Source organism: Arvicola amphibius, chromosome 9 (genome assembly GCF_903992535.2).
Source record: "Arvicola amphibius chromosome 9, mArvAmp1.2, whole genome shotgun sequence".
Classification (NCBI taxonomy): Eukaryota; Metazoa; Chordata; class Mammalia; order Rodentia; family Cricetidae; genus Arvicola; species Arvicola amphibius.
In genome coordinates this window covers 93421585-93447961 of record NC_052055.2, presented here as the reverse complement: position 1 = coordinate 93447961, position 26377 = coordinate 93421585, and the positions used below count along the sequence as shown (strand labels likewise).

The 26377-nt window shown below is 36.9% G+C and overlaps 1 protein-coding gene across 1 annotated transcript in view; it reads right to left on the bottom strand.

The window, feature by feature from the left end:
• The window catches only part of Eif5b (eukaryotic translation initiation factor 5B), a 57402-nt gene that overhangs the window by 19053 nt on the left and 11972 nt on the right, over positions 1 to 26377 (bottom strand). The window contains exons 2-10 of the mRNA XM_038342788.2: positions 23027 to 23152; positions 22847 to 22931; positions 21408 to 22071; positions 19376 to 19593; positions 18855 to 19005; positions 4991 to 5089; positions 4250 to 4339; positions 3308 to 3382; positions 47 to 336 (exon numbers count right to left, since the gene is read on the bottom strand). Coding sequence (XP_038198716.1) covers positions 47 to 336; positions 3308 to 3382; positions 4250 to 4339; positions 4991 to 5089; positions 18855 to 19005; positions 19376 to 19593; positions 21408 to 22071; positions 22847 to 22931; positions 23027 to 23152 — 1798 coding nt within the window. The remainder of the gene's footprint in view (positions 1 to 46; positions 337 to 3307; positions 3383 to 4249; positions 4340 to 4990; positions 5090 to 18854; positions 19006 to 19375; positions 19594 to 21407; positions 22072 to 22846; positions 22932 to 23026; positions 23153 to 26377) is intronic.

The following is a 26377-nucleotide window of genomic DNA, read 5'->3' as shown; positions in this document are numbered from 1 at the left end:
AAAAGACTGAAGAGGAAGAGAGGAAGGGCAACAGGAAAACAAATACCTCAATTCTCCGTTTTGCTTTGTCGTAAGCCCGCTCTTCTTTAGTCCGGTCGTCATCGGAGTCATATTCAGAGTCTGAGCTGCCGTCTTTGCTTGGCTTTTTATCTAACGTTTTCCCTGACTCCTTCTCATCCGGCATCTTTTCATCTTCCTCATCACCTTCGCTGCCTTCACTTTCTCCTTCCTCTTCCTCATCCTCACTCTCCTCTTCCTCTTCCTCTTCCTCTTCCTCTTCCTCCTCCTCCTCTTCTTCAGGTTTTTCTTGTACTTCTATGTGAATCGTATTTCCTTCTTTGAAGAAAATAATTATATTAAAATAAATGAAAGCCAACATTACAGATTTATATCAAAATATTAGAGACTATAAGGGGAACAATTGTTAAAATGCACTAATTGCAGCAGTCGCTTTAACTTTATACATCACAAATGCCAAATATCTGTTGCAGTGAAGACTACTGCCTAGCAGTAAGAGTTGTGGCAACATTACTATGCCAGAACTCATGGCAGGACAACATGGATGGCTGAGTACTGCTTTCCCCTTGGGGTGCTTTAATGATTCTGGAAGCAGTAGTTAAATTTGAAGCTGCCCCAGGGCTAACAGCCAGATATTAGGAGCCCAAACCTAATAAGACTAGAGAAGGGAGGGAAAAGAAGGGATGAGTGGGCAATCACTGGGTTATAATACTGTTACTGTGGGATAAAATCCTGTATCATATTCCCTAGAAGAAACAGTAGATGAGAAATAAAAAGACTGCCTGCTGTATTATCATCTAAAATTAAATGAGTTCATGCATTTGTTATTCAAAATGCTGATGTATAGACTGAGAACCCTTAAATTAAAAAAAAATCCCCAAATCTGATATTCTCAAAAAATAATGTCAATTTTTTCTCTCTTTAGACACAAAGCCTTAAATGTCTCTAGTTCAAAACAAACTAGAGATACTGATACTCTGTGTCAAATAAGAAAAAAGGTATCAAATACGAAAAAGTTAAAATAAAAATGAAGCAGAAGATGTTAAAATATTCTTCAAGCCAACGAAAACAATCTACCATATTAAAAAAAGAGGAAGAACAACAATGGAGGGTGAAGGTTAAAAAAGCAGAATCTGAGCTCCAAAGTTAGAGAAAACAAAAACAACAACAAAAACAGAGTTTAAAAAGAAAAAAAAAACAATGGTATACAAATTGGGAGTGGAGAAAATGCTCAAGCACTCTGGAAAGAAAGTGGCACTAGACACTGTTAGTCAAAATATACAAGTTAAAAATCTCTAATAGCATCATGTTAAAAATTAAGCTGATCAGGGAGGCTCATTCCAATAATACCACCATTCAGAAGCCACATTTGAAGTCAGACTAGGAATGTAGAGAGATCTAAGGAAGGAAGGAAGGAAGGAAGGAAGGAAGGAAGGAAGGAAGGAAGGAAGGAAGGAAGGAAGGAAGGAAGGAAATTCTATCACTTCAGTAGAGACAGAAAGACCTTGGTTCACAGCAAATCCTAGGACAGCATGAACAGGATAATAAAACCCTATCTCAGAAACTATGTAAAACAGAATTAGAAAAAAATAAGAGGGCTGGGGAAAGGAACTAATAAGAATAACAAAATCCAACAAACAAAAGATAGTTATAAAAGAAAGGGAAAAAAGGAAACATCAAAACAGACTTAGGAATGAAAATGAAAAGCTTAAAAGAGAAAGTGTATCCCTAATTACATCAGGTGTTAATGCTGTTGTGCGTACTGCAGGTAAACTGTACTGACAAACTGCGCTTGCTATAGTCTGAGTGCACTGTCTCCTCTACCATGATGCTATTAAGAACTAATGGTGCATTCCTTTAATCCCAGCACTCCGAAGGCAGAGGTAGGCAGATCTCTGTGAGTTCGAAGCAAGTTCCAGGACAGCCAAAGCTGTTTACAAAGGAAACCCTGTCTCAATAACAAACAAAACAAAAACAGACATAGGGCTTAAGGGAAGCTAAGTCATTAGTGCTTTGTACTCATGAGGCCATTACTGCTTCAAGGATTAAGGGAGAATAGTGCTCCTTCCCTCTCTCTGAAAGAGGCAGCAATAAAGTGTCTCCCTGAAACAGAGAGAAGCCCTTGCCTGCTATCCACCAGTGCCAGTACTTTGACATTAGATTCCAAATTGAGGAAACATCACTATTTTTGATGAGACACACAATTGGTGTTTGATTATGTACTGATGCAAAGTTATTTAAATCAATAAGGAGAATACCACAGAGAAAAAACATTCATGAAGTCAAGGATAGTTTAGATGAATATGAGATACTTAATATGGTAATAGCCACTACTTGGAAACAGAACTATAATAGAATGCCCAATTCATCAGAAAAATCTAAGACTGTATTCACCTGACAATACAGAATCAAAATATATAAAGCAAAAATTAACAGAACTCTGAAAATAGACAATCTATAATCACAGTGAAAGATCTTTTCAATACATAGATTAGTAGGAGAATGTGCACATATATGTGTGCTCATGTGTAAATACACAAACTCTCAGAATAATAAAGTCTTGAACAAAATAATCAGCACACTTGGTCTCAATACAAAAGCCCAAGACAACTTCTAAAAACTAGCTTCAATTCACATTTGAAAACAAAATATCTGGGCATACACTGTTTTGTAAGGCAAGATCCACAACCAGACTTCTATAGAGAGAACCAAAGAACTCCTACTGATAAATGCAAAGCCCTGGGTTCAAAGCCTAGCACACACAAACAGACATACACATACACAGAACCATGGGTATTCTCTGGTCCCCAAATTCTGTAGGTTAATAAGCACACTAAATAAATTAGATGAAGTATATAAAACTGAAAATTAACATCAAAACTTACAAATTTGGTGAAACCCTTGGTTAACTAAAAAAAAAAAATTAGTTTAAAAAGAGGAGGGGAAATCTCAAAAATCAAACAGCCAAACATTCTCAAGAATACAGGAAAAGAAAACTATAAGAAATTAGATTCAAAGAAAGGGGTTTTAGTCATAAAAGGCTAATGTAATGACCAAAAGACAAACATTTACATCTTATTCAGTGAGCGAAAGTATACCAATCTTTGCTTTATGCTGCTAGGTTTTGTGTAGGTGAGCTTTAGACAAGCTACTCACACCACACTGTCTGGACAAGTGCATTCTAGGCAGCTATCACCTTAAAGATGACCTTCTGAAAACACATTACTTTGGATTTAGGAATACACGTGATACGAGATCAATGGAGTTATCAATATGTACTCAAGATTACCTTGTTCTCTCTCCTCATCACTGGCCATAGCTTCCCAGTCATCTAACCCAGCATCCTCAGTTTCTTCTTCTTCCTCTGTAAGTACAAGTTGCTATTTATGACAAAAAGCACTAGAGAGTAAGAGGCTGCTTTCATAAGTGTTAAATTATGTCTGAACATAGAAAAAGACACACTTCAATTATGAAAAAATGTTTATGCAACTGGTTTTTTTGGAATTATCTTTCAATACATCTAGCATGCTGTAATTTACTGTGACTCAATGTTTCACAATATCTTAATATGGTTTCAATATGCTATTATTAAATTAGATTTTCTATTTAAATAAACTAAATTAGAAACCTAGACAAAATGTTTAGATTTTAAACATGTATGAATGAACTCAGTTCTTTAAAACTTTCAACTCACACATTATACACAGGATTTTTATTTTGCTCTTATCAGACTTATCTTTCAGAACAATGTTTTGAAAAAAAAAATCAAACTCGCCAATGCTTGCAGGCTGCATGTGTACACACACACAATGAGTACGCTAAGCTGCACATATTTGGATTAGTAAGCAGGAGCTAACCTCTAAGGTTTCAGAATATATGTTTTATGGTTCTTACAAGTTCTAACTAAAGAGGTTACCAATTTGCTTTCACCATAAGGTAAAACTTCAGGCTTAGAGATTTTTGACCCATAAATAAAAACAAAGACATTCCAAAACCCTTCAGTGTCTCTAACAGACATTTTACTGACATTACTAAAGAGAAATAAAACTGATTCAAGTATCACTTGGATATTTTCTCAAAGTAGAAATGAAAAGAGATGGGTTACAGAAACAAATGATGAAGAAAACCATCTAAGCTAGTAATTTATTTGGCTCCAAACTACTTACTGATGACAGCTTACAAATCATGAACACTATGTAACAGGAATTAATGAAAACCTGATGACACTGGCCTGGCTCAACAGAAGGGGGTGTCTCTTCCTTGTCTGGTGTTCCTTGCTCCACAACTTCCACAGGAACACTTATTTCCAAGGCTTCAGATACTAAAAGGGAACAGGAGATGTATTAGCCACATTTTGTTGTCTATAATTTCTCTTCAAATATCCTACTCAGCACAGAATAAGAATCCTTGTTGTAAGAACACATGTCTTCCTAAGTCTCGGAAACATCTGATACTTATAAAGCAAATCACTGTTTTTTGGACTTAACAAATACTATTCATATAATAATCTGAAGTATTTTTTGAAGGTTTTATCTTTTGTGTGTGAATATACGTGCAACTGTGTGTAGAACAGAAAAGGCACTGGATCCCAGAGAGCTGGAGTTCCAGGCATCTGTGGGAGGCCCAGTTTGTTACCTGAGTGCTAGGGTCCTAATTCTGGTCTTCACTGGTTGAACAGCAAGCACTCTTAGCTACTTAGTGCTCTTTTCCAACCCCTAAAGTACTTTCCCTTTTGCTCTCACTTGAACCAGGTGAGAATGATTGAAATGGTAAGAAACAACAAGGAAGAAAACACAGTGCTGGAGCTGGGGATATAGCCAAGTAATAAAATCCCTTTGGCTGGGTAGAGTTCTGAGCTCAGTTCTCAAAATCCCACATACATGCATGTTTATAGAACCATACTTTCTGTTGAAAGCTGTGAGAAAAAGACACACACAATCCTTTCTAAACCAAGGCTACTTTATATACAAACCTTCTTTATTTTCTGGCTGTTGTGGTGTTTTCTTCTTCTTTTTATCTTCATAAATAGGCCTTTTCTTTGGCAATGAATCTTTTGATGGCACTCCAACGCCTGGCGGGGGTGGAGAGAAAAATTTAAGGCTTACACTGTTATATAGTTTACTTGATACTAGAGTGAAAGTATTTAAAATATGAGGCATGGTAACATACTCAATCATAAGACATGGGAGGGTAAGGCAAGAGGACCATCATCCTATTAGATTCAAGGTCCATGTGGGCTATGATTCATCTGAACACTTCTAAAAAAGGAAAGTATTTTTTAAAACAATACTTTAAGTCAGGCAGTAGTGGTGCATACCTTTAATCCCAGCACTTGGGAGGCAGAGGCAGGTGGATGTCCATGAGTTTGAGGCCAATTCCAGGACAGTCAGGGCTATACAGAGAAAAGCCCTGTCTCAAGAAACCAAAAAAGGACAACATTTTATTCAATTCAAAGATACATAACATAAAATATAAGAGCATTCAGAGAGAAACCTATGGCTTCTGCACAGGGTGCCTGTACATTCACATTTAAACACAGAGAGCTAGCAAGTGCATAGATCTTGCAAACCCCTCTACCATGAAGAAGCAGAGCAGCTCTGTTAGCATGCACTGTCTCAAGCAGCCAAGCCTCCCTTGTCTGAGCTGACTCACCTGTTCTCTAACCATACTATTTAGCTTTGTCCAACAAGTGGCCTCTCCAGTCTGGCTTTTGCCATCATAATAGATATGTAAATCATATAGTACTTCATAGTACTTCTTTTTCATTTGTTTTATTTTGAACAGTCACATTGCGCACCCTGGCTAGCTTGAAACTCACCATACAGACCAGGCTATCCTTGAACTCACAAAGATCTGACCACCACTGCCTCCAAAGTGCTGGGGTTAAAAATGAGCCCACCATGTCTGGCCCAATACTTCATCTTGTAATTGCTCAATTATTGTATTACACCAGATCATTATCCATTTAATAGCTGAAGGGCTTCTGATCACTTTTAATATACAGTATTTATGAGGAAAGCAGATGTGAATATTTTCACACAGATTTCTTCATGAGTAATTCTCTTGAAAGAGACAAGTTAAATATATGCTTAATTTTGTTCAAAACTGTCAGCTGTTCTTCAAAGTAGACTAATATTGAACATCCTTTTTACGTTTACGGTTACTATTTAAAGAGGCTCTTCAAATCTTTTGTATGTTTTTATATGGAGGTACTGGTTTTCCAACTACTGAATGATGAAGTTTTATATACCTTCAGTAGTATTTAGTAGTAGACAATAAGAAGGAGTTTGTGAACTCTTCTTCCTTTTATGGGTTACTTTCATTTTACATTTGTGTGGATGTAGGCGTACACAACGCCAAAGAACACATAGCTGGACTTAGGCCATCAGATTCGGTGACAGGTACTTTTACTCACTGAGCCATATTCCCAGCCCCTGAATTATGCTTTTAAATTAAGTTATCTGAAAACTCTTTGCCTAATACATTTCCTCCTATTTCTCTCCTTTTTCTGAAGCATGTTTGGTAGGGTTGGAGAGATACTCATTGTGTTATGAGCACTGTTCTTACAGAGGACTAAGGTCTGGTTCCCAGCACCCATATAGCGGCACATAACCATCCATAACCTTAGTCCTGAAGGATCCAATGCCTTCTCCAGACCTCTGTGGGCACCGGGCACAACACATGTCCATATACATATATGCCATCAACAATACTTAAATACATAATAAATTAACCTTTTTATTTGTTTGTTTATGTGTGTGGTATTTTTCAAGGCAGGGTCTCACTATGTCCTGGAACTCACCGTGTAGAGCAGATTGGCCTTGAACTCAAGAGTTCCCCTGCCTCTACCTCCCAAAGTGCAGCAACTAAAAGTGTCCACCACTATGCCCAGTTTAAATAAAACGAAGAAAGGTTTTAAGGAAAGTCTTTTTGGCTATCCTAACTCCATCTTGTAACATCTACATTTTAGAAATAGGTAACAAAGCACCATAAAATCATTTTGTGATTTGACATTCCAACTCAATCTACAGACTAATTTTGGAAAGCTTCATTCATAGTTTTGAGTCTTATGGTTAATGATATAAAGTCTTACTTTGATTTACTGCTATTTAGTAGTTTTCAGGTTTAGATACTATAATAGGCTTATAATTCTTTCACTTTTCTTTTTAGATTGGTTCAGTAAATGTTACTGCTCAAATTTTTGTTTTGTTTTCAGCAGCTAGTTGCTAGCATGAAAATACAACTGACAATTACATATTGCTCTGCCACTTACAGCCTTGCTAACCTTGTCCCCAGTTCTACAGTTGTCTTGAAGGAGATGCCACAGCATTTTTCTATGTTGATAATCATAACCTGCACAGACAATTGCACTGTTTCTATACAGTCTGCCTGCCATTCATTTATTTAGCCCAATTTCACAGGTCAGGACATTACAGCACAATGCTAAATAATCATAGTGAGCAAAGACTGCCCTGCCTTTTCCAATATGTTAGTTAGGGTTTTTTTCTATTAATTTTTAAAATTACATTAGTTTTGTGTACCAGGTAGTGGTGGCGTATGCCCAGTAATCCCAGTACTTGGGAGGCAAAGGCAGGTGGATATCTGTGAGTTCAAGGCCAGTATGGTCAACAGTTCAAGTTCCGGGGGGGGGGGGGGGGGGGGGCTCCAAAGCTATACAGAGAATCCTATCTCAAAAAACTAAAAGAAAAAAAAAACCAAAGCAAAAACAAACAAACAAACAAAAAAAACACATTAGTTTTGTGTGTTTACATACAGGCACACACCATACCATATATATATATATCTGGAAGTCAGTCAAAGAACATTTTACGAGAATCCGTTCTTTTCCTTCTATCATGTGGATGAGCCTCAGGGAGCAAACTCAGGTTGTCAGACTTGGCAGCAAATTGTCTTTACCCACCAAGCCATCTTTTCAGCCCACTGTTAAGGTTTCTTTTCAAACTTTTTAACACTAATATAACAGCTGTGCCCTTTTTGTGGGGAAGGGATAGCAGGAGGAGATTGATGCCTTAAAATGTCAAGTTAGGAAGTTCACCAAAACTGTTAGTGTACTGAATGACAATTCTGTCAAATGGTTTTTCTGAATTATCTGGTATATATCATGTAATTTTTATATTTTAGATTGCTGATATGAGAAAACAGTGATTGATTTTCAAATATTGAGTCAGCTTTGTATTCTCAGGATAATACCGAATTTATGGGATTATTCTCATGTATACATATATGTAAATACCCATATAAATATATACTTTAAGTAGGTAGCTATGTATCCACATATCTATCTATGTATCTGGAGAGAGAGAGAGAAAGAGGAGGGGGAAGAGAGAGGGGGGGGAATATGTGTATATGTTACTTTGCTAAACTTTTGTTGAGAACTTTTTTATTTAAGTTTCTAAATGGTCAGGTATTGTATAGCTCATTCTCAAGATACTAGGACAGAAGGATTGAAGGGAGTTTCAGACCATCCTGGAACTATAGATAGTCTGCATAACCTCTCTTGAAATGCCTTTGTCTCAGTATGTAAAGTGTTCTCAAAAAACATACGAGCTATTTCTGGAATATAGAATGCATAACTGGTCTAATATACTACTTAATTATCTTTTAAAGTTCCTGGGAACTTACTTTGTTTTCTTTGTTAAAAATTAATTTAGTAAGATTTAAATAGACCACAAAACTGAAGGTTTTGTGGTTATGAGGGTTTTGTACTTTTTTAAAGTTGTTCTACTACATCTACATTTTTTAATATACAGGCATATAATTGTTCACACAATACCTTCCATTTCACTACCCACACTGGTTTTAAATGTTATTAATCATCTCCAGGAACTAGCTCTTAAGTCACAAAGTGAGTAGTTGTGTGTGCGTGCACACACTCACACTCACACACACACACACTGCCCTTTTAGCAAATGTTCCTCATCTACAGTAAGCATACCTCTTTGAATAGGGTAAGGAGAAATGCACTGTTTAATTTTCAAAACTTGTAGATTTCTCCCCAGATATATTTATTTTGGGGATAGATTTTTTGCTTTTTGGGCTTTTTTTCCCAGATAGGGTCCTGTAATTTAGTTCAACTGACCTAGAACTTGCTATGGTAGACCACGCTGGACCCAAACTCAGAACTGTTCCGCCTCCCAGTGACAGGTCTGCGCCACTATGCCAAGATCCCAATAGACTTCCATTATCAATTTTTAACTTAATTCTGTTTTGGGGACAGTAAAACACATGTGCTTAAAATTTAAAAAAAAAAAAAAAACAAAACAAAAACAAGAACCTGAAATTTATTTTATGGTTCAAAAAAGTAGTCTACCTTGGCATGAATTTGTCATGAACTTTGAAGTTAGGTGTCCACAGGCACAGGTCTTTTTTTTTTTTTTAATATAATACAGGAGAGCACAAACAGTGTTTTTCATTGTTCATGCCTCTGTTTTTTGGTAAGTTTACATTTAGCATATTTCAGATAAATGTGGTGTGGGAAATTCTGTATTCTGCCAATTATATTTTAAATAAACGCTGATTGGTCAGTAGCCAGGCAGGAAGTATAGGTGGGACAACCAGACAGGGAGTAGAGGCAGGTCAGGAGAACAGGAGAGTTCTGGGAAGGAAGAAGTCCATTCCTCCCCAGTCTTGTCCAGACACGAAAGAAGGAAGATGTGACCTGCCCTGCTCAAAAAGGTACCAAGCCATGTGGCTAACATATACTACAATAATGGCCTAATATAAGTTATAAGAGCTAATACAAAGGCTGAGCTAATGGGCCAATCAGTTTATAACTTATGAAGAGCTCTGTGTGATTTTCTTTGGAAGTTGTTGGCTGTGGGAACTGGGTAGGACAGAAACCCCAACAAGCAGGTCCTCATGTTACATAAATGTAAAACTGTAGCTTCCTTCCAATTCATGTTAATGTTTCAATGTTCTTGTCCTTCTAGACTAGAGCATTCTAGCAAAAGTAGGGCTGTAGAGATGACTGTTCTTCTAGAGAACCTGGTTCAAGTCCCACCACCCACATGGCAGCTCACAACTGTCTGTAACTCCAATTTCAGGGGTCCTGAAACTTCCCACAGCAAATACTAATACACATTAAAAAATTTAAAAAAAAAAAAAACAAAACAGAAAAAAGGTTTTGAAAAAGTGGGCCTCTTATAGATAGCGCAGCTGCTCATTTTCAAATGCCCTGCTCTTTAACTGACAGTCAAGCTATGTTTACCTAATCTGACATATTGGTTGTTCAGTTTGCTTCACATGTTTTGTTACTATTCATCTCAATTTACTTACTGAGTTTCTGGATTAACTGACTCTATTGACCAACAAATGATTAAAGTATCTACCCCCAACTCTTCAGAGTACACCTGGAAGCAATATTTTATCTGGCATCTGAGAAACTAAGAAGTCAAAGTCTTTGATGAACCAGCCTGCCTCCATTTTGGGCTTGAAAGCCATCTTATAGTAAAGGCAAACTAGGTTCATTCTTGTTTATGATTAAATTGATTTCTTAAGTACTGGGCTATGTCTGACCTGTAACCATAACTACAAATGGTTCTGTACTGCCTGTTCCAGGAAATGACAACCAAGCCTTTGTTTTAAAGGGTTGTTATGACCATTTGTTGTTATGACCACCTTGTTATGACTACCTATGACCACCTTGCAATCATGTCTTTGTTTCAGACGGTTGTTACGACCAAGTTCTTGAACCCTGTCTTAGGAAGAGCCACCCTGATGTGTTGGAGCTATGCCAGGTAGGAACACCACTGTAAGACTCTTTTACTCCAGCTCTTCTCCCCTTACCTCCCCCTACACAATATACCTCTTGGAAGACTGTTTTACTGGTTCCTCTACTAAAAAGATGAGGTTCTTTTAAAGTTTTCTGTTCTAAGATTACTGATAAGTTTCATGCTAGTACAGCAACTGGAAACTCATAGGTGTGAGGCCAGTCCTGTGAGCAACCTAAGACTATTAAGACCAGGAATTCCAAGAAGGCAAAAGTTCTGGAATGTTTCACGCCAGTAAAAGCACAGGTCTGCAGGAAGACGGTGGCCCTTTGCCTTCAAAAGCAGCTCTCCTCTTCAGCGTGGCTTCAGCCCCAAATGGGACCAGGGGACTGTGAATGGGCTAATTACAACCCCACAGAGTTAGGGTGGTCTCTGGGTGTTTTCTAAATCCATAGCACTACTGTGGCTATCACTCCCTTATAGTAGAAGTGAATTCTTTCAAACTTTGACTGAGTAAGCAATTCCTTACTCACTAACTCTGACCATCACTAAGCAAACAAATGTGAATATTATTCTAATTTCATGTACTGTTATGCAATAATGTACTCAATTCAAAAACAAAATTATTTAAAATTTTACAGTTAAAAAGGAAATTCTGAGACTCTTTTCCTCTCATTCCCTAAAGGACCACAAAAACCTTCAACATTATAATATAGTCCATAAACTGGGACAAAAAATTACTAAAGCATAATACAGAATTAGGGCACAACTGACAAGGATGAACTTAACATGCCTCTAAAAATCTCACAGGGATACCAGAAAGAGAAAAGCAGGGTCTATCTCAATATCTACTCCTTCAAATACATCCTTAGCAATACAAAGTTTACCACCATTTGTCTCTTGATTGTACTTAAAACAGCTGTTTTTCCCCCATGGCTTAAACTGAAGGACTAAAGTGACAAGTAGCTATAAACAAAGCAATAGCATCCAGTCCTGCAGTGCACACCAGAGAAATATGCTAACTCATCTTTAGTCAACAAAAGATTTTGATTTTTTTTGTTTGTTTTTTTGAGACACGGTTTTGCTGTAGCTTTGGAGCCTGTCATGGAACTAGGTCTTGTAGACCAGCCTGACCTCAAACTCACAGAGATCTACCTGCCTCTGCTTCCAGAGTGCTGGGATTAAAGACTTCAGTCACCACCGCCTGGTAAGATTTTGATCTTTGAATGGCAGGATAAAACATGACACAAATAAAATACTGCCCTTTTAAATAACTCACAAAGAAAATGGGAACTAATTTGAATTGTGAAAGGCAGATCAAAGATGCTCATGTGCATCCCACAAGAGGAAACATGATATGGCACAGGAGGAGGAGACAGACAATGAAGACGACTACAACATGATTTATAAGGTTAAGGACTTTGACTTATGTGAAGTGTGGAAATTATCCTAGATTTTCTGGGTAGACCCAAGAAAATAATTCACCACATGAGTAAAGAAGAGACTTTTCCAATAGAGTCTTGTGCCAGTCCTCTTAAAGCCAGAAAAGACCACAGAATGTATTCTCAATTAGCAGCTCTAAATATGGTCCTGCCAACACTTCAGTCCAGTTCTGACTTCCAGTTACAGAACTGTAAACTATACAATGTGTTGTTTCTAAGTAGTAAGTTTGTGGTAATTTATCACAGAAATACTTAAAACTACTACAAAGTGTTTGGAAGTTTTCATTATCTTTACAAAACAGTCAAAATGCTTCTGTGCCTCCAGGTCAGCTTAGTAATTGGTGAGAAGCAAATTCAAAAGTGATACGTCTGATACATGTAAAAGGACATACTCGTTTTTTATTTAACTCAGCATTCCACAGTAAACATTCCCTTAGTTTTCTGACAAGGTTAAGAAAGCTTTTTAATGGTCTTTTATGTGTATTGTTAAATTGTTCTCTGATGTGGGATTTCCCTCTGTATGCTGTGAATACCATTGGTTAATAAAGAAACTGTCTTGGGTCTAGGCAGGGAATAGAGGTAGGTGGGGAAAACTAAACTGAATGCTGGGGAAAAGAAGAACGGAGTCAGAGAGAAGCCATGAAGACAAGTGCTGCAATGTTGCTGGTAGGCCACGACCTCATGGCGATGCACAGATTAATGGAGATGGGTTAAATTAAGATGTAAGAGTTAGCAAATAAGAAGCTAGAGCTAATAGACCAAGCAGTGATTTAAATAATATAGTTTCTGTGTGATTATTTTGGGAGCCTGGGTGGCCAGGAAACAAGTGGCCTTCCTTACTACAAATTGGTACACCAACATAGCCAACTAAAATCCACTTAAAATCTGAGAGCTTGAAAATGAATTCTAGACAGACAGACAGACAGACACACACACACACACACACACACACACAAGCAGACTTAAGCAAGGCTTAACGCTGTGGTTACTTTAAGAGAGGTTTTCCTGATTCAGCAGTAGCAGAAAAAAAGCCAGACAGTATTGAAAGGCCAGCTTTCTGGGCTGTGCTGCCAGCATGACCTCTGGCTCTTTCAGGAGACTGAACATTTAAATAGGGTTTGTGAGCAATGTGCTACAACTTGCTTAATGGCAACATAGACTGGCTGTGTGCCTAAAAATGAGGCAATGTATATGGCTCCCAGAGGTAACAAACAGCTCCGCCATGCTGGACTGGGCAGGGCAAACAGGCAGTACTGTATTTCCCCTAGGAATGAAACCACTTAGATTTTTAAGAAGCGCTTAGCATCTTAAGAACTAGTCTTTGTCAGAAAAGAATTTCAAGATACAGAATAGGACAGATTCAGACATAAAAAACCCCTAAATGGGTCACACTGTTGGAAAAATATATGTAGGTTTGGGAGAGAGAAGAAAAAGAGTAAAGAGAGTTATAAAAAGTAAATGGTTTATTTTAAAAAATGAAACAAAGACTTTAAAGAGACAGAGTATAGACAGTCATAGATTAAAGGAGTAAAGATAATAAATATTAATAGATTTAAAACAAATAAGCCACATAAAGATGGAGAATACACAGGGTCTGGATTATGTATATTATTGTATTTTCTTTGAATTTTTTGACTGTGAAGAAGCTAAGTAACCAACATATATACTTTAAAGGTACCCTATTTTCAAAATTTAGGTCTAAGAATATGTTGCTTTGGAAAAGAGGTTCTTTTGTTTCCACAGAAAATAAGAACCTGTGGATTAATTCCAGACTAATGTGGTTTGATGGAACCAGGACCCCCCAAAAGGTCACCTTGGACACCCCCAAAAATACTTCACCCAATAAACAGCAGGAAGTAATTTGGAGAGAACTATGTCCAAATTGCCAAATATTGTTTATAAATGTTTCTTTATATTTAAAGGGAGATATGCTATAGAGATTTGCATTGGTATGGATCTCCATTTACTGATACAAATTTAAGGTCAATTTTGTTATATGTATATTTCTGCTCTTGATTAAGGTATTGTGTTTGTGTAGCTCATTTAAAAATGTAATGTATAATTAAGAAATATAGGTTATTAGACAATCACCTATAATAGTCAAACTTTTAGTCATGTTAGATTTTTTGGATGTGCAGAGATGTATTTCAGATGGATAGTTATTCTTTATAAACCTTTCAAAGACTAACAGAATATGACATTTAAAATGTTTTAAGGACTTAGGACATTTCATGACAGTGAGACACATCTGTACCAATTACTTCAAGAAGAAGATGGGCATCAAAGAGGTTCCTTATGGAGTTTGCTAGCCATTTGAACAAGAAACTGCTTTTGCCTAGACTGCTTAACTAGATATGCAGGACCCACAGAAAAATGACTGCTGAACTTGCCTAAAGATGAGACCATCCTTCAGGGTCCCTGTTTCATCAAAGAGTCTATAAGACATTCTGCAGGATACAGAAGAAAGTGACTGAGAAACTGCCAATATAGTTGGAATTGTCTTTGAAATTTCCTGCTTCATGGAAAGGTCTGATGGATTTTATGAGCCTGTAGGTTGAAGATAGATGTTCCAACGTTACAGAAGAACTTTGGGTGACTGTCCAGGCAGCGATATGTCACTGTCAATTCTAGAGCTCTGGAAGTTTCTTAAAATGCACTTCCTGTTAACTTAGGTAATATTATATCATTCTGGGATCTTTGATGAGTTGGAAAATAGTTATAATTATAGTTTTCCTTAGTTATGATAAGATAAAGTAGATATAAATATTGTAACTATAATTATTACTTGATACCTGTTTTGTTATATGTAATTTTACAATGTTAAAGTTAAAACCTTCCTATTTATTTAAACAGAAAAGGGAAGTGGTGTGGGATTCCCATCTGTATGCTGTGAATACAATTAGTTAATTTTAAAAAAACTGTATTGGGCCTGCGCAGGGAATAGAGGGAGGCAGGGAAAAACTAAACTGACTGCTGAGAGAAAGGAGGCAGAGTTAAAAGAGAAGCCAAGGAGTGGCTGCCAGAGACAGACTTGCTGAAACTTTGCTCATAGGCCATGACCTCGTGGTGATGCCCAGATTAATGGAGATGGGTTAAATGAAGATGTAAGAGTTAGCAAATAAGAAGCTAGAGCTAATGGGCCGAGCAGTGATTTAAATAATGTAGTTTCTGTGTGGCTATTTCAGGAGTCTGGGTGACTGGGAAACAAACAAGTGGCCTCCTTACTACAGTTCTCCAAAATTTGTAGAGCCCAACACTGCAAGAAACAATGGTAAATGTCCAAATCTCTCTTTGAACAGTGTGAACTGTCAAGAAATTCTCATTGCTATCTTTACGTATTTTCCTTTTATCATATTTGAAAATTATATGTTTCCTGATTATGCCTCCTCTTCATTGACACATAATTTTCCTACTGGGCTTTTATTTTCTTGTCAACATTCACCAATGTATAATACTTTGCTGTATTATATTTTTAAAAAGCAATGCAAGTAAGATTGAATAAAGAGACTTCATACAAAGCAAAATTCATTAATCTATTTTTGAGTTCATGCTTGTCATTTTTATTATTTTAATGTTTTCTTCCAAATAAAGGAAGTTAGAGGTATTGTTAAATTGGAACAGTGGAGCAAACCAGTCAAATTTAATTTGTAACATTACTAAGTATGAAGGAAATATACTCTTCTCAGTTTACAATTTGGAGTGGGACGACACGGGTATAATTGGGACAAGGTTATTGCAGGGGACATCAAGGCCGTTTGGGGAGGCAGTGGGGCGAGGAACACCAAGGCAGCCAGAAGGGAGAATGGCGAGGCAGTCGGGGACTGGTACAGACCTAAAATGGTTCCATACTATATAACTCCTTCTCTATTCCTATAACACACCCAAAAGACACTTAGAACCCCTTTTAGCTAACACAGGCTTTCAATCTTGTCAGAAGTTTTATGATTCAGGCAACAGAAGGAATTTTGAACAAAGTCAAAAATAAAACTAAGAAAGATGTTTTTTAACTTTAAAATATAAATATATGTATATACACGCAGGTACTTATAGAGCCTAGAATTGCAAAGATCAGTGTTAAAACTCTGTTAAGAGAAATATATAACCTCTTTCTTTGGCTTAATAAAGTAGACAGTACAGCTCATATCAAATGAGGAAACTGCAGGCTGGATACCACCCCAGATTTAATCAACTGACCTTCCAGACAGCGATTCTTGAAATACTACACTCATGATCGACACCAGCATTTGGCTTTTCTTTTGAAATCAAACTCAAGTTCTCCAAGAGCTCTTTCCTGCAATAAACTTAGCAGCTGACTGAAAACCTGCAGTGATTTTCACAGCAATGATCAGAAAGCCCTGCAGACATTCAAGAATCCATTCTGGATCGAATAAGCAAGGGAATAGATGTGGTAACTTATTTCTACTTAATAAGCTACCTTTCAAAGTCACAGTGAGCCAACACTACAAGATCTTTTATTGACATGATTCACAGGATTAGACTGCAGAGGGCATTTCATATCAAAATAAGGAATGAAAACTTTCTATTTCTAGACAGCAGGGAACCAAAGTTGTCAGGCACTAGGGAGCATTATGAAGACTAAGAAAAGAGATCAGGGTCAGCGGTATCTCTTGAGAAACTATCTTTTCCAAGAAGGTCCTAAAGACTGGTCCTTAATTTCCATCTAATTACATCTGTAGCTACTCCAAAAAATAGCATTTCTGAGCCTGGAAAATTATTCTCTTTCTGTTCCAAAAATATCTTCTAAGGGCCTTTAGCTTTCTAAATAGTCACCAGTCAAATCTGATGATTGGGTATTAGCTATATACAAATGTACCCTCTAACACCACTGGTTTTAAAGCTATATCCCCAAATAAAAATAAATTTTCTGAAATTTAAGTACAAACATAATAAAGAATTCATCACCAAGGGGAAAAAACAATTTAAATTTCAGCTCTGAATGTTGAACAAACTGCTTAAGCTCAATACATCACCATTTCTTATGTATGATAGAACTCAAATGCTAAGATTTCTGAGGGAAAAGCAATGCCAAAGATCACCATAGTATCAGTTACGAGGTACACAATAAACAAGCTCCCTTATGTGACTTGCTTACAGAGCAACCATGAGGATGTGAGTTCAGAACCCCAGCATTTACACTAAAGAACACTCAAACAAAAACTTCAGGCACAAAAGTGCACAGCTGTATATTAGGGAATACTATTTTAAGATGTGTTGCTTTTGTTTATGATGTATTCGTTTAACTCTGTGAGGCTGTGATTCTTTGCCTGTCTGAAACACCCGATGGCCTAATAAAAAGCTGAATGGCCAATAGCAAGGCAGAAGCAAGAATAGGCAGGACTAGTAGGCAGAGAGTATAAATAGAAGGAGAAAAGCAGAAAGGGAGGAGCAAGAAAACAAGAAGAGGAGGATATGAGGTGCCAGCCTCCCAGTCACACAGCAAACCATGGAGAAAGAAGTAAAGAAACGTATATAGAAATATAAAGATAAAAGCTGGCAAGAAACAAGCCAAGCTAAGGCCAGGCATCCATAACTAAGAATAAGCCTTTGTATGTGATTTATTTGGAAGCTGGGTGGTAATCCCCTCAAAAAGCAAAAAGACCAAAAAATATCGCATAACACCTATAACCACAGCACTTGGAGGTCATGGGCAGGCAGGCTCTGGAGCTCACTGGCCACCCACTCTAATCAACTGATAAGCTCCAGGTTCAGCCAAAGGCCCTGCCCAAAAACAAGGTGGATCAGCAACTGAGACAGTGTCAACCTCTGACCTCCATGAGCACACACACTCATGGACCTACAAAAAACTTTTGAAAAGAATTGTCAGTAATAATATATATTCTTATTATGCTAAATAAAATACTTATTTGCTACATATACAAATAGTATGGAAGAAAAATATAAGTATCTATGACTCACTCTACAGAACCCCATTAAAAAAGACAAACCAGCACTACAGTTCCCTTTAAAAGGTGGGCCTAACCCACCTCCTGTCTGTCTGTCTCTCTCCTCTCTCTTTCTCTCCTCTCCCTCCCTCCCTCCCTCCCTCCTTCTTCCTTTCTTTTTCCACTCTTATCCCCAGGGACCTGTCTCTGTCTCTTCTCTCTCCTTTCCCAATAAACCTACGTGAGCCATAAAAAAAAAAAAAAAAAGACAAACAAAAAACCATGCTCAGAAGGGGTATAAAACAGAAACAAAGAAGGGTTGATAATTGGTGGAACTGGTTAAAAGGTCTCACTTTTTTTTTTCTTTCTTTCTTTCTTTTGTTTGTTTATTATGCAGTGTTCTGCCTGCATGCACGTTTGCAGGCCAGAAGAGGGCACCAGATCCCATTATAGGTGGTTGTGATCTACCACATGGTTGCTGGGAATTGAACTCAGGACCCCTGGAAGAGCAGTGCCATCTTTCCAGCCCAAAAGGTCTCACTTTCATTTGTTTCTTGGAGAGAGGGCAAATTTCATGAAAATTCATCGCTTGCACACAAATTTCCATCATAGTGGAAGTCATTCTCCTGAACAATGACACTACCTATCTATTCTTAACATTTTTACTTAGCTTTTCCATAGTTTCAATTCCACACCCGTGAATTAAAGCTCCTGTATCAGGGATATAATGCGTGAAAGAAGCTGTGAAGAGCATTACTTACCCTGAGCCTTGAGGTGTTGAAGGGTCGCTTCAGCTCTGGCTCTGGCTTCTCTTTGTGACTTAGTTAAAAGTTTCCCTTCTTTTTTTAAGCGTTCTTTTCTTTCTTTTTCTTTTTGCTTTTTCCTTTCTCTTTTTTCTTGTTCTAATCGTTCCTAAGCAAAAGTACATGGCATATAAAAATTCTATTAGCTGAATAAACCATAAAATTTAAAACAAGCAACACAAACTTCAAAGCTCTTGAGATTCATGCAAAATAATATTTTAGGAGACATATGAATGAAGATACTTTGTGGCAGTTCTTAAATAACACCAGGGTATGTCATTAGCCATAAAACACATGCAATTCAGTCTGTACATGGGGAAATAAAGGTAAGATTTTTTTATACTTCTTTTATCTTATTATATTTATATCAGAGCAGTTAGTATAACTAAAATGCCCATACAACTATGAATTTTTTAAATGTACATTAGAACAGATTTCAAGTAAAACTATCAGTTTTGTCAACTTCATGAAAAACATACCTCTTCTTTTCGTTTGGCTTCTAGTTCTTCAAGCCGCTTAATGCGTTCTTCCTCTTCTCTCTTTTGTCTCTCCTCCTCCTCTTTAAGCTTAGCCAAAGCTTCTTGTATAGCTTTAACAGTGGACTTGCTAGGGCCTTTCTTCTTCTCTTTCTCTTTCTCATCTTTTTCTGTTTTCTTTTTCTTCTTATCTTTTTTCTTTTTGTCTCCTTCATTGTCATCTACAAAAAAGAATGCAGGCAAAGCATTCAAGTTGTTTCCTTTGTCCACAAATAAAAGCTAGCCAGGATTCAAGGACCACCATGAGACAAGGCTTCTGACAGCAGTGCACTGTGGTGCCTCAGTATATCAGTACCAGGTACATCAGGTATCACAGCTGGCTCACTGGGGCACCTGTAACGTTAGTGTTGGTCTGAGACATCCAGATGAACCAAGATGACACACAGACCCTATCAGCGGTAAAAAGGAGACGGACACTACATTTCAGGTATCTCTCAGTCTGGGAATCACAACACATATCTGAAATGCTAAAGAATCAAATTAGCTTATGCCCATTTAGGTGCCATAGGCATTTCACTTCTGTTAGATAAGAATGATAAAAATGATACCTGGAACATGGGGATATTGAAACAAAATATAAAAATCTAAAGAAATAAAATGGGTAATATTCCTGTGATGGTATTTCTCCTCAAAATTCAGAAAATAAAAATTTCATGGGTAAAAACAGGTCACTTTCTTTTGACTACAAGTTTTCTAGTCTAAGGAAAAATGACGATTTTTAAAAATCTAAACCACCTTATATAGAGATATATTTATTCTAAGGGAAAGCAATCAGCTAGCATGTTTAGATTTCAATTACTGATCAGTTTATTTCAATTACAAAAAAAAAAAAAAAAAGACAAAAAGCAAGGCCAGGAACATGGCTCAAAAGGTAAAGGTGATTGGTGTCAAGTCTGACAACCTATGTTTGATGCCTGGAACTAACATGGTAAATAGAAAGCTGACTTCTCCTAAAAGTTGTACTCTGACCTTTGCACGTACAATATGGCACGCATACACCCACACATAAAAACAAATAAATGAAACAATTTTTTTTAAAAAGAGAAACAAAAACGTTTACTTTCACTTAAGTGATTTAAATAATTTAAGTTTCTTGATTTACTGTTTATTTTTCTATTTTACAGGCTAAACTGGGTTTTATTTAATAGGAAAGAATTTAGAGCTATCATCTGACATGAGTTTTGGGAAGGAAATTTTTTCTTTGGTCACTTAGTCATCATTAACAGCAAGAACAGTCACAATAAAATGTTACTAAATTACTAGTATATAAATAAATAGCTTGGAGAAATGGTTTAATGAGCAAAGTGCTTGCCATGCAAACATGAGGAATTCAGATCATATCCCCAGCAACCACATCAAAAGACAGGCATGGCAGCATACATTTGTAAATCCAATACATGGGAAGGGAAAGAAAGGCAAGGACCCTGAGGCTCGCTGACCAGCCACCCTGGTTGAAAAACTAACTCTATGTTGAGTGAAAAAATAAGATGGTAGATTATTTATCATGATTTCAGCATTTCTTAGCTGCTTGTAGTTCCTTGTGTATTGTTGAGGCATGGGCTTGTCCTGTCCTCTATAGCATGTCTATTTGTTGCTGTCCTTATTCAACACACATTTAGGCAATCATGTTAGTGAGACTTTATGAGTATAGTTTCTGACACTCCTGGGAGAGACAATCTCACAGCAATTAATGAAAAAAAGAGGCTATAAATTTGAAAGAGCAAAAAGAGGTATATGGAAAGGTTTGGAAGGAAAGAGAAATGATATAATATTATAATCTCAAAAAATTAAAAAAAATTCTTAAAATGTAGGATGGAGTGTGATAATGGTAGAGACCTAAAATCATCTCTGGTTTCCATATCTGAATGCACAGGAGAGTGTACCCACACACACGCATGTCACAAAATAATGTACAGTACAATGATCACAATTTAGATTAGATATGAGACAAAGGCTTTTGTGGTTATTTACCAACCTTCTATAGCTGCAGGAATGTCTCCTTTCTCCTCAGAGGCAGCTCCTGCATCAAGAGCCACTTTCGATTTCAAACCTTCGTCTTCAGATTTCTTCTGAGGTTCTTTCTGTTTACTCTGGTCCTTTTTACCTTTTTCTAGCTCTTCCTTTTCTTTCAGCTTCCGTAATTTTGCTTTTTCTTCATCTCTCTTTTTTTTCTCGCGCTCTTTCTTTTCTGCCTTCTTCTGGGCCACTGTCTTAATTTTGAAGGAGTCATCATCTTCATTCCCACTCTCTACGTTAGGAAGGGGCTTGTTTCTCTGATTTTTTTTCTGTCCTTTTTTGGACTGTAAAAATTCATCTGACTCACCACCACTTTCACCAGAAGAGTTTACTCTAGAACGTTCTTTACTTCTTTTACTATTATCTTCATCCTCCTCTGACCCATCCCATTTTTTATTTGATTTTTGAGCTTTTTTAGCTTTTTTAGAAAGTTTATTAGAATCATCATCATCATCACTTCCAGAGAATATTTCCACTTTAGGTTTTGCAGCTTTTTTTGATTTTGAATCCTTATCTTCCAATTCTTCACTATCATTATCATCAAAACTTGTTTTTTTGCCCTTCTGTCCTTTCTTCTTTTTATCTTGTTTTGAGGCAGATTCTTCTTCATTGTTTTCTGTAAGCTAAAAAAGTTTCCCATATTAGAAATATAAACAGATTGTCAACCCTTAAAAATAACCAGGACCCTCTCAGAGTAAAGTGCTTCCCTCAGGACACACTTTTAATACATTTTATGGAAGCATGATTATTTTTGTACTGTTTTATAAAACATAAAAAAGTATGGGGTTGGAGAGACAGCTAAGCAGTTAAGAGCAATTGTTGCTCTTGCACAGGATCCAGGTTTGGTTACTGCACCCACATGTCGGCTCACAACCATCTGTAACTCCAGCTCCAAGGATCTGATGCCCTCTCTTCTGACCTTTGTGAGCACCAGGCACACACACGGTGCACATAAACATATGCTGGCAAAACACTCATACAAATAAATAAATCTAAAAAGAAAAAAAAATCCAACCACACAATAAACACTAGTGTAGGCCTGTTATACAATTCACATTCACCATACATCTCAAAATCCAAGTGCCCTGAAACAAATGAAAAATACATAGAAAATTGAAGGTGGAGGAGGGCAATGTCATCACTGTCCCCAAATGTACAAGTTTTATCAAGAGGCAATACAACATTAGGTACTTCTACATTCCCAAAAAGTATTATTTATTTATATCTGTCAAAGGTTTTAAAAAAATATTGCTTCTTTCAGACAATTTGGTTCCTCCCTTTGACCTGTTTTATAGAAACTATTAACATATCTACAATCACAGGATTCTCCATGCAGCTCCCAAAACATCACTAGGAAGAAAACACTAAGCAGGAAGCACGAATGGTAACATCTTTCACCTTGACTGGAGCAGCTTCTCTGTCAGCTCTGATGCCTTGGGCTTCCAGAGACAATTCTTCAAGTTCTCTCAGAATATCGTTCTCACTAGAAAAGGAGTAAAATACATTTTGAAGCACTGGAACCATTCGATGACTCAAATACCCAAGATATAAAAAAACTGAATGCTTTTTAAAACATACTCAAAGTCTTGCTTCTTTTTCTCTTTTTTCTTCTTTCCCTTTGATTTCTGAGGCTCCTGTTCCTTGGCAGCACCAGCTCCTTCTATTTCTGCAGCCAAGGCGCCAAAATCAATATCATCCTTGGTACTAAATGAAAACAAACACAAATGTTACTCAACAGTAAATAATCTATCAGTCTCTTACACAGACACTTCCTTGGTATTTTTGCACCCTATACATATTAGTAACACAGAGAAACACTCTTCAAGTCCTCTCATAACAATACGGTTACATACTTACCAAACTCTCTGTCTTCCTCCATAAAGGTCAGTATACCAGAACCAGAAGGTATGAATGAAGAGCCCTAACCCTAAAACACATAAAAAAACGTCCTAGACAATGAAGAAAAGTAAGTAACTTCCATAGATAATAAATGTGTGTCTGTCTATGCGCACACACCTAAATGCAGTTACTTTTATAAAATACCAAAGAACCAAAGTATAAAACAGGCCTTATTCTTTGGTTATTAGTTACAACACCTAATATTTGAACACTTTTACCTTTTTCACTTAAAACAGCAAAAATTAGAAAGTTCAAAAGAACCTGAGAAACCAACTAGTCTATTATCCAATTTTACTAGTGGACAACACTGGAATGCACAAAGATTTGAATGCCTTAAGGAAACCATGACTGTACATATAAATTTACATGAGTTGAGTATGGTTTACTAAATAAAACACTTAGCACACACACGTATACACACACAGACACACACGGGCCCAATCCAGAACCAAAGCTACTTTCAATCTTTCACATTTGTTAAAGATTATATATATATATATACACACACACACACACACACACACACACACACACACACACACACACAGTATATACGGGATATATACTGTTCTGCCTGCATGTGTGCCTGCATGCCAGAAGAGGGCACCTGATCCCATTATAGATGGTTATGAGCCACCATGTGGCTGCTGGGAATTGAGCTCAGGACCTCTGGAAGAGCAGCCAGTGCTCTTAACCTCTAAGCCCAATTCTTTCACATTTTTGACTCTAGTCTACGTCCTCACCTATCTTATTTGGAGGAGCCAAAGTCCCTATCAAGTTAAAATCTACAGAAAACCTAGGTCAGTCATTCTGAAATGTACAAGTACAAAACAGTATATTAAATTAATCTGAATGACACATTAAGACCGCAACAGATGAGAACTGGAGAGATGGCTCAGCAGTAAGAACACTGGCTGCTCTTCCAGAGGACCTGGGTTCAATTCCTAACACCCACCTATATTTCCAATTCCAAATGATCCAATTTCCTCTTCTGGCCTCCTCCAATACTAGGGACTCATGGGGTGTACAAACATACATGCAGGCAAAATACTTATACACATAAAATAAAGTACTATTTTTAAAGAAGATATATTAAATAGAGGAACACCTTTATTGTTTAATCTGGTAAAAAGAACTTTTGAAGAAAAATAAACTTCCTATACAATGAAAAGACTATATAACAAAATATTAGCAATACAGAATTTAACTTCAAGAAACTTACTAGCGTAGATAGCAAACTGTAAATCAAGAAATAAAGGAATTTAATGCTTTTATGAATAGTTGAACAGAATTAAAATGTCCCATTGGACACTTGACTCTGAACAGTGTGCATATCTAAAATGGGGAAGTCAAACCCTGGTAAAGCAGTTTAAAAACAGGCAACACAGTAGAGAAAGATGTTACCATGGCAAAGAGGATGGTACAGCAGGCACAGCCCAACTACTAGGAAGTAAGAGACCCTGTGAGGGAACTTGGGTAAGTAACTATATAGTAAGAACATAATGGGCACCTGACTTGTACCAATGCAAGCAAGCTTCAAGTCTTGTAAACATAAAGTGGACGGAATTGGTAACACTTAAAACTAGATGTATACAAAAAGCAGTAGGGAAAAATAAAAGACTATATGTTCAGGTCATGTCAGATAATGAGAATCTAAGGATAGCCCAGGGCAACCAAGAGTTGCCCTAAAGGAACCTATGCCAATATTTCACATTACAACAGTTTCTGGAAACTAAAGAGAAAAGGAAGGTTGATGGTTGACTCTTGACCTGCAAAATATTGCCAACCCTCACATAAACTATATTTGCCCCATCTAAAGACCATGAGGGATTTTCTTTGTTTCACTATCATCCCAGAATATTCATCAACAAATATTCCTACAGTATAGTACACATAACTACCTTTGTGTGGTATCAAGTCTAAAAGACTTCTTCTGGCTAATAATAAAAGATTAACAGTTTCTGAATGCTTACCAAACATCAAGCACTGTGATAACCAATTGCCACACACACTAGACATTCTCCCTTAACACCATTAGCAATTTTATGAAGTGACGCGCAAATATGATACGCAGGAAGGCCACATAATTACAAAGCACACCTCACCCCGCCCCCCGTCACAAGCTCAAACTATTGTTTTCCTAAAAAAAAAAAAAGTAATTTAGCTTCTGATTTTTCAGTAAACTCAAACACAGCTATATCGATCAAGTACAATATGATTAAGTCTTAGCCTGAACACTTCCAAAGCATTCTTTCAATATATAATAGGAATTGAACACGATGTCATGTATCTTCAGCCCTATTTGTATTTTTAAAACTTTGGATTTACTGTGCCTAGTTCAGGCTGGCCTCAAACCTGTGATTCTGTCTCAGCTTTCTAAGTAGATCAGAATATGACATTACTACACTCAGTCAATGTATACATGGAATACCAAACAACTTAGAACAGTCAATATGATACTGAAGAGCAAAGCTGGAGAATTCATTACCTAAACACAAAACACAAAATTTGTTGACCTTTTTTGTTTTCCTAAAAAAAGAAGTAATCTAGCTTCTGATTTTTCAGTAAACTCAAACACAGCTATATCCATCAAGTACAATATGATTAAGTCTTAGCCTGAACACTTCCAAAGCATTCTTTCAATATATAATAGGAATTGAACACGATGTCATGTATCTTCAGCCCTATTTGTATTTTTAAAACAATGTCTAGTATGTGTGGCAATTGGTTATCACAGTGCTTGATGTTTGGTAAGCATTCAGAAACTATTAATCTTTTATTAGCCAGAAGTAGTCTTTTAGACTTGATACCATACAAAGGTAGTTATCTCATTGAGGCTTGGCAATGAGATTTTTAGACAAAACACAAAAAGCACAAGTCATGAAAGAAAAATAACAAGACTTTATTAAAATCAAACACTTCTGAAGAAGGTACTATTAAAAAATGAAAATACAAATGGGAACAATATTTGCAAATGCTATGTTGTTAATACTTATATCCAAAATATACAAAGAACTCTTAAGAGCACCC